Below are 8,344 nucleotides of genomic sequence, written 5' to 3' on the forward strand. Positions count from 1 at the left end.
CATTGTGGCTCAGCTTACTGCTCAGGTGAAATGTCATGCACTGGACTCCATGAGCAGTCTGTCAACCCAGCATATTTTCTTCATTTCAACAACCCTATGGTTTAATAATTGGCCACTATGCAGCGTTAATTTTTTATTTCTTTTTTTTGGGGGGGGGGGGGGCCAAACGAGAAAGCAAACGTCTGGTTTCAGTTGGGCTGCACCCCTTCAGTTGGTCCTCACATGGGATTTTTTTCTCCATTACATACAAGACCCCAATGACTGTCCTGTTACAGATTGTCAGATGCAACTGGTAAGAACTACCTTAGCCTGGACTGAAACACCTGTATCAGCAGCAATGCAAGACGAAAGAATGTGTTTGTATGTGCATGTGTGTATAACAACCTCACCCTGAGGGTGGGAGCTAAAGGAAGGTGACACAATGTGCCTCTCCAGCATATAAATGGAGCCTTCTACCCTCTGGTGCAGCAGCGTGACAGTTTAGTAAGTTTCTCCTCCACAAACGTGTGACACTTCCCAAGGTTACAATCTGCCTGCAGCGAGGATCCTTACCAAAGCAGCATCACACTCATTTGTCACTTACCATCCAATTCAACATGGCAACTCGATGGGGGCTTTGCGGAGCGGGAAAGATAAGCCATGACTTCAGTGTGGCCATGAAGACTCTACCGGCTGAAGATCATCAGGTATTGGATACAAGCACATTTTCCTAAATGTTAATGTAAAATTCAAACTTTTACCTGTATTTAGAACAGGAACAGAATTATGTATTTTACCTGTTGTACAGATAGCAGCCATTGCATCAAGGAGCATTGAGAGTGCAAAAGAATTTGCCAAGAGGCACCATATTCCTAAAGTTTATGGAAATTATGAGGAGCTTGCCAGAGACCCAGACATTGGTGAGTTAAGTACTCATAGCAAGAGAGCTGCACAGATGAATGGTGGTCTCTTGGTTTTAATTGTGGAAAGTAAGTATAACATTTCTGTGTCCACACAGACATCGTCTACCTGGGAGTGCTGCACACAGAGCACTGGAAAGTTGGCCTGCTGTTCCTCAAGGCTGGGAAGAATGTCCTATGTGAGAAACCCTTTGCAATGAACTCTAGGCAGGTCAAAGACCTAGTAGAGGCATCAAAGACAAACAATGTGTTCCTGATGGAGGTAAGGTAGATCTTTGCCCATCGGTAGTTGAATGTGTAGTTTAAACTTTTGCATTGAAACCTTTCATTTCAGCAGTGCTGGAAAAAAAAGCGATATGACATTAATGTTCAACCATTATCTTACTAAAACAATGTGACATGGCTTAAGATTCACTATCATATTAAAGGTAATACCCACTCTTTGATACACCCTTTTTGTAATGACATGATATCATGTATCATGGCATTACATTTGTGTAAGTTTTGACCCAAGTATTAGTTCATTTGAGATTTATACATTGACTTTTCTGCTAAATATGTAACACTTGGAGCATATCCATGCTCTGTGCAGGAATCTCTTCTAAAATATTGTACCATAAGAGGGTTGGATTTATCCCTGATTGGGTCGCATGACCCAGAGTGATGCTTTACGGCAGTGTGAGTCCTCCTAATTGTAACTAGCTAAGCTAAAAGTTGTTGTCAGGCAACAAAACTGACAGAATCAGAAATGTATGTTGATTTAATTTTAAATCTGCTTTACCAAAGTGGTCTGTTTTCAGATTCCAAAATACAGAGGGAGACTGTTTTATTTTGCAACAGTGCAATGTGGGCTTCAGGGCCCCTTAACCTGAAAGTCTAGGATTCAGCGCACTTAAGTTACACACTGTTGCTTTAGGAACAGTCTCAGCAATGCAGGTCATGTTAAGTAAAGATTAATAGTGACGATTTGTGATTTTAGCAAAAGTTTGAAAAATTTGTAGCAATGCAAGATTGATTGTGTCCTCTTCCAGGCTATCTGGTCCCGCTGTTTTCCGGTGCATGCTGAAGTTCGCAAGCTGTTGGCTGAAGAGACAGTAGGAGAGGTGAAGCTGGTGAAGGCCTACTTTGGCTCCCCTCAGCTCCATATTCCCCGCTCAGTGGAGAAGGAGCTGGGAGGAGGAGCTCTGCTGGATATAGGAGTGTACTGCCTACAGTTTGTATTGATGGTGTTTAACGGCGAGCGGCCAGAGTCTATCCAAGCCACGGGTGTGCTGCTTGACTCGGGTAATTTTTTTGCATGCAGAACTTGCAGGGCATGGGGGCTGTACTTTAGTATTATTAACCGAAGAGCATGAATCAGTTAATCACAAAGCTTAAGTGTAGGATTGAAAAATCCCTGAGTGGCACATGGAAGTAAATTAAGCATAAACTTTAGAGTAAAACCCTCAGGGGATAATTGTTTTAACAGAAAATCCCAAAAATAATAATCGTTATTAAAATGTCAGACTAATCCAAATGCCCCTCAGAGAACACAGTAATACTACTTAAAGGAATAGCACACCCAAAACATAATTAGCCTTCATTTTCTACTCACCCCCATGCTGAACAACACTCTGGAGTACTTTTTTGATATCTCAAATGCATCTGGAGATCTGGGAGGCTTCTTGCTGTCTGCTGACATTCAAATAATGGAGGTCTATGGTGCCCGAGGCAGAAAGGTTCATAAAAGTCCACAAAAAACGTTTCAATATTCCTCCATACTGCTCGTCCAATGTATTCCAAGTTTCCTGAGTGGGTAGCATCCAGAATTTACTCGAAAAGAAGTCATTTAGAATGTTTTTAGAGCATAAACAGTAGTGTATAGGATTTCCTGAAACCACTCAGGACACTTGGAATACACTGGACGACCAGTATGGAGGAATATTGACACGTTTTTTGTGGACTTTTATGGACCTTTCTGTCTCGGGCACCATAGACCTCCATTATTTGAATGTCAGCAGACAGCAAGAAGCCTCCCAGATCTCCAGATGCATTTGAGATATCAAAAAAGTACTCCAGGGCGTTGTTCAGCATGGGGGTGAGTAGAAAATGAAGGCTAATCATGTTTTGGGTGTACTATTCCTTTAACTTCGGGGGATGACTTTACAGCTTTTTCAATAATAAAACAAAAAATATATAAAATAGCTAAAGCTTCAAACTACTTAAACTTAATTTTATTCTCATCTGTTTTAAATCGTTTTTTAGGAGTGGATGAGACTGTGGTTGTGGTGATGAAATTCTCCAGGAAGAGGATGGCACTCTGTGCATTTTCAATAGCTGCCCCCTTCCCAAATGATGCAGTTATTAGCGGCACCAAGGGATCTATCAAGGTATGCTTCACCAACACTGTGCTTTCTCTCGTCACATTTATGCACATGCAAGGGCCAATTAAAGGTAACGTTCTTGAAAAAGTAACCTTAAAGTATTAAGACAAAGAAGTGTTTCACAGTTTACAAGTTTAGAGTCTGGATTATTAAAAAAAAAGCTTCTTCTCTTTTCCTTTTAGGTGCTTGGGCCAATGCACTGCCCTACAACGCTGGTGGTGAATGACAATAAGAGAGAGTACCCACTGCCTGAACCTTGCCTTCCTCTGAACTTCACCAACAGCACTGGGCTTCGTTACGAGGCCGAGGAAGTGAGGCAGTGCTTGTTAAAAGGTAGGTCAGGATAAAAGGGAAGGTGTGCTTTTGTCTTCAAAAGATTACAAGGTTTTAATGGCTCAAACCACTGTTTCAAAGGCCTGTGCAACTCATTGAAATAGTTGCATTACTGGTGGCTCCTGGAAAAACTTTAGATGAAGAATTTTACACAATAGAGCCCATCTTTTTGGATCAGAATGTGGTATTTTCTGTCTTCAGATGCTCTCTGCTTTTTTATTAGAGGTCCCTTCTTCCAATGTGCATCATATTTTTAGCTTTGTTTTGCAAGACTTTATGATTACATTATGTACATATATTTAGCTTCATTTCTGTCGCACTATCTGATCTTTCTGCTTTGCTCATCTGCCTCTGCAGGACTTAAAGAGAGCCCACGGATGCCTCTGGCTGAGTCCATCTTACTGACAGAGTTAATGGATGAAATCAGGAAACAAGTGGGAGTCGTCTTCATCGACGACAGAAAGTGACACCAGTCCAAAGAAAAAAATATTACCTCCCCCTCCAGTAAACCTGCTCAGATGAGACAGAGGGAGTTGCTTGAGCTTTGGGTTGTTAGGATAAGCAGATCACACATAGACCAAAACACAATAATTGTTATTGAGATATACTATCAAATTCAGAATCAATGTATTATAAAAACACGTGAAATGATTCAACTATGAGTATTATTATGTTACATCTAAGTTGTTATATATCTTGTTCTGTAATGTACATATTTGGAAATGTGGGTGATTTGGAAAAAACAGAAAAAAACATGTATTTGATCAGAGAAACACCATCATAAACAAACAAATTAACTGTGTTGTGCTCCAGGTTTCTTGATCAGTTTGATTCTTAATCTTTAAAGACAAAGAGAGCTGTCATATGTGTGATAAAATAAAGATCAATAAGATCAAATAAAGAACTGATTGTAAAACTTTGCTTTCAAGTAGCATCATTTGTAGAGCAGAAAAGAATCAATCTGACACTTTCCACTGGAGAGGTTCTGTAATGTCTGACCCCTGCAGCATTACACAAAGAAAAGGTTTAAGTAGGAAAGGCTCCTTGCCATAATCTTTATCCTAAGCTCCCTCACAGATTTTCTGTTGGGTTTTAGTTTATACTCTGGCACTGGAAAACCAATTTCATGTGTTTTAGCAGTGTCTGCACTGGAAAAAATCTAAATCTAGATTAGCCATTTTTTCTTAAAATAGCTTCATTTGTTCTTGGATTGATGAGGTAAAAGAGACCAGACAATTTACACTTAAAGTAAGAAAACACATTTGCATTGTCTTATTTTAAGTGCATATTATCTAATTATCTTATTTAAGAGTAAAATACTCATTCCACTGGCAAAGTATCTGATTTACCTACTGAAATTAAGGATAAATACACTTAATTTAAGAATTGTTTACTTATTTCTAGATCATTTTTCCAGCGTGACAATACTCAGATCAGTTATCTCATTGTTTGCTGATATTACATATCCTGATTAAATGTTTTAATGTAGGCAGTGCTTGTAGTACAGTCATTTATTATCCACAAAGGCTACCTCAGGGTGTTGTTATTGTAGCTTTCTATTTAAAAGAAGCTTGAAAAGCAAGGGTACTATTGTTACTAAAATCTGATCCAACATTTAGCAAATCTTTAAAGAAACAATTAGTTTTAGATGTATGGAATTATGTTCAGGCCAATTTACAGCACTTGGTGGGTATCAATGCTGCAGAGGTTCTCTGATGTAACATTTAATCTAGAGGAGCAAATGTGGCTTTTGTTTTTTGACAAGAAACACAATGACTTCCACACACCTGACTTGAATAGAAAGGTGAGCAGGAGCTTTTGCAGCAAATGGTGTCTGGTAATGAAATAATTTCAGTCATGTTTGAGTAGAGATGCATCTAAAACATAAAGGACAGTGGACCATGAGGACCAGGTTTAAGAAACCATGAGAGTGGATCTTGTGAAATTTATAAAGCATTAGGTTCACTGAGAAAGTCCAAACATGTTAGGACTGTCTCCTCAAGAACACTCATGGGTTGTCCTTGTTCTTTAAGAACACCAGGGTGGGGTATAAAGAGCATTTTCAATGCTTGTAAATATGGAAAAATGTTAAGGAGCCAGTTAATCAACAGTAAAACCTCAAGGCCTACAGTTGTACAGGATGTACTCTAATCAGAACATAGATGACTAGAAATTTGAATTTTCTTGGACATTATCCGAGACAGATAAAGTCAATTCTTTTTCCAGACTGTTAGGGACATCTAAATAAAAACAGTCACATAATGTCACTTCCTATAAGCACTCATGGGGATTCCTATTTTTGCCTCAGATCTCTGTCATCGATAAGGAATGGGAGCAGAACTTCCTCCAGAAGAAACTTTGACCAGTTATTCATGGTCAAATTGTTGTATAGTAATTATTTCTATAATTTTGTGTAAACTTAAAATAAATCTGAATAAAACTTTGAAAAACCAAAGTGCATTTTATTGATATTAGAATATGAATATCAAGCAAAACTAAGGCCATAAAGTTTCTATCAATGTCATACTTCTATTAGTTTCAGAACAGCTGGTTAAGCCTGTGTTTTCACTGATACTAAGGACACATTTCATAAAGGACTCTTTATAAATCATATCTGTAATCTGTAAAGTGATCTCTGATAAAAGGCTAAATCTCTGTGGAAGAAAAAAAGACTGAGTGGTTGTGTCCATTAAATTTGCTGACACACAATCAAATTTCATGAAACAGTTTAGAAATGGGAAAATGTTTTAGTTCTTTGCTGAAACTGAAAAAATATATACTGAATCCTCTTTAAAAAAAACTGCTAACAACATGCTTATAACATGATTGTCATAAGACAATGAATGTTGGGAGTGCATGTCTTGTGATTAGAGCAGAGCGCGTTTGCGATCCCCACAGCCTGCACTCTGGCTCTCTGAGCAAGACCCTAAACCCTGCACTGCTCCCCAGGCGCAAGACAATGGCAGCCCTCTGCTCCCAAAGGGCATTGGATAAATGCTGACATATATTTCTCCAATGTGAGATCAATAAAGTTCAATTATTATTATGTACATTTATTTTTAACATACTTTCCATATCAAAATTCCAGACTTTTCTGGGTAATATATTATGATAATATCTATACCAATAAATTATATTCTTCAGATGTGTAAAGGGTCATTCATGTACTAGATGTATGTAGACATCTCAAAAATGTAAAACAGCAGTAGATAATTAAAACCAACTTATTTGAAAGACTTTATGGTTAAGGGCTGAAGTTAATTATGCAACTCTTAACACAAGAGCATTAAACTATCCCCAGGTTGGAGTATTACACAAAAAATTTATATGAAACCATGAACAGATGCAAAATATCTATTCTCACAAAGCATTCCGTTATTATATCTGCTTATCTGGTGATCATGGGTGATCACTACTTTTCAAGGTCCATTGTTGGAAAATTGCTTTTCCATCCACTGGACCAGAGGTCACGGATTAGCGGATCAGGGTCCGGATCCGGACCCCAACCTGATTTAGAACAAAGGCCTTTAAAAAGAAGAAGCAGAAATTTGTTTTTTTTTATACATATGTTAATTACAATAATTATAAAAAATTCCAGATTATTGTAAAAATTCTCAGATCCCTAAGTCATTTTAAATCAAAATTGAAAACCCGTTAGTTTAGAGCTCTGTTGCCTTTTTTCAATAATATGACCTGTTTTTACAGATCTTTACTGTCCGCTTTAAAACTTTAACAATCTTTTTCTAATGTTTCTTTTTGCATATAAATTGCATGGCCAATGAAAATTGCTGCTCAAATAAACTTGCCTTAATTGGCCTTAAAGGAATAGTACACCCAAAACATGATTAGCCTTCATTTTCTACTCACCCCCATGCTAAACAACACTCTGGAGTACTTTTTTGATATATCAAATGCATCTGGAGATCTGGGAGGCTTCTTGCTGTCTGCTGACATTCAAATAATGGAGGTCCATGGTGCCCGAGGCAGAAAGGTCCATAAAAGTCCACAAAAAACGTTTCAATATTCCTCCATACTGCTCGTCCAATGTATTCCAAGTGTCCTGAGTGGGTAGCGTCCAGAATTTACTCGAAACGAAGTCATTTAGAATGTTTTTAGAGCATAAACAGTGGTGTATAGGATTTCCTGAAAGCGCGCACCTGCGCGTTCATGACGCTACGGAAGCCGGCAGACCAAACCAGATGAAAGTGCGCATTCAGCGTCTGCTCTGCCAATAATGCAAGCGTAGAAGAAGAAATGTGCTGTTTACCTGTGCAAAGAAAGCACTTTCATCTGGTTTGGTCTGCCGCGGTTTCCGTAGCGCCGTGAACGCGCTTTCAGGAAATCCTATACACTACTGTTTATGCTCTAAAAACATTCTAAATGACTTCGTTTCGAGTAAATTCTGGACGCTACCCACTCAGGACACTTGGAATACATTGGACGAGCAGTATGGAGGAATATTGAAACGTTTTTTGTGGACTTTTATGGACCTTTCTGCCTCGGGCACCATGGACCTCCATTATTTGAATGTCAGCAGACAGCAAGAAGCCTCCCAGATCTCCAGATGCATTTGAGATATCAAAAAAGTACTCCAGTGTGTTGTTCAGCATGGGGGTGAGTAGAAAATGAAGGCTAATCATGTTTTGGGTGTACTATTCCTTTAAGGTTAGTTTCCAGATGAAAAGTTAAGCTCTCTCGCCATCTAGTGGTAGGAAGCAGCTACTACTGCAGCCTTGAAAGAGGCGCTGA

At 38.7% G+C, this 8,344-nt stretch overlaps 1 protein-coding gene across 1 annotated transcript; it reads left to right on the forward strand.

Moving 5' to 3' along the window:
* The first annotated feature begins 444 nt into the window (after positions 1 to 444).
* Positions 445 to 4,229, forward strand: dhdh.1 (dihydrodiol dehydrogenase, tandem duplicate 1). The gene is made up of 7 exons (XM_038302978.1): positions 445 to 686; positions 788 to 899; positions 998 to 1,161; positions 1,931 to 2,183; positions 3,144 to 3,268; positions 3,445 to 3,595; positions 3,953 to 4,229. The coding sequence occupies exons 1-7, from the start codon at positions 597 to 599 to the stop codon at positions 4,060 to 4,062; spliced, it is 1,005 nt and encodes a 334-aa protein (XP_038158906.1). The 5' UTR covers positions 445 to 596; the 3' UTR covers positions 4,063 to 4,229.
* Positions 4,230 to 8,344: the final 4,115 nt, after the last annotated feature.

The sequence above is a fragment of the Cyprinodon tularosa genome, unplaced genomic scaffold, assembly GCF_016077235.1.
Source record: "Cyprinodon tularosa strain WSP-4 unplaced genomic scaffold, ASM1607723v1 ctg50, whole genome shotgun sequence".
Taxonomy (NCBI): domain Eukaryota; kingdom Metazoa; phylum Chordata; class Actinopteri; order Cyprinodontiformes; family Cyprinodontidae; genus Cyprinodon; species Cyprinodon tularosa.

Bases quoted from the DNA above. Each gene is read 5' to 3' on its own strand.
- dhdh.1 (XM_038302978.1), top strand. From the start codon at position 597: ATGGCAACTCGATGGGGGCTTTGCGGAGCGGGAAAGATAAGCCATGAC. The intron at 2,184-3,143 runs GTAATTTTTTTG...ATCGTTTTTTAG, and splicing joins GGGTGTGCTGCTTGACTCGG to GAGTGGATGAGACTGTGGTT. The intron at 3,269-3,444 runs GTATGCTTCACC...TTTTCCTTTTAG, and splicing joins GCACCAAGGGATCTATCAAG to GTGCTTGGGCCAATGCACTG.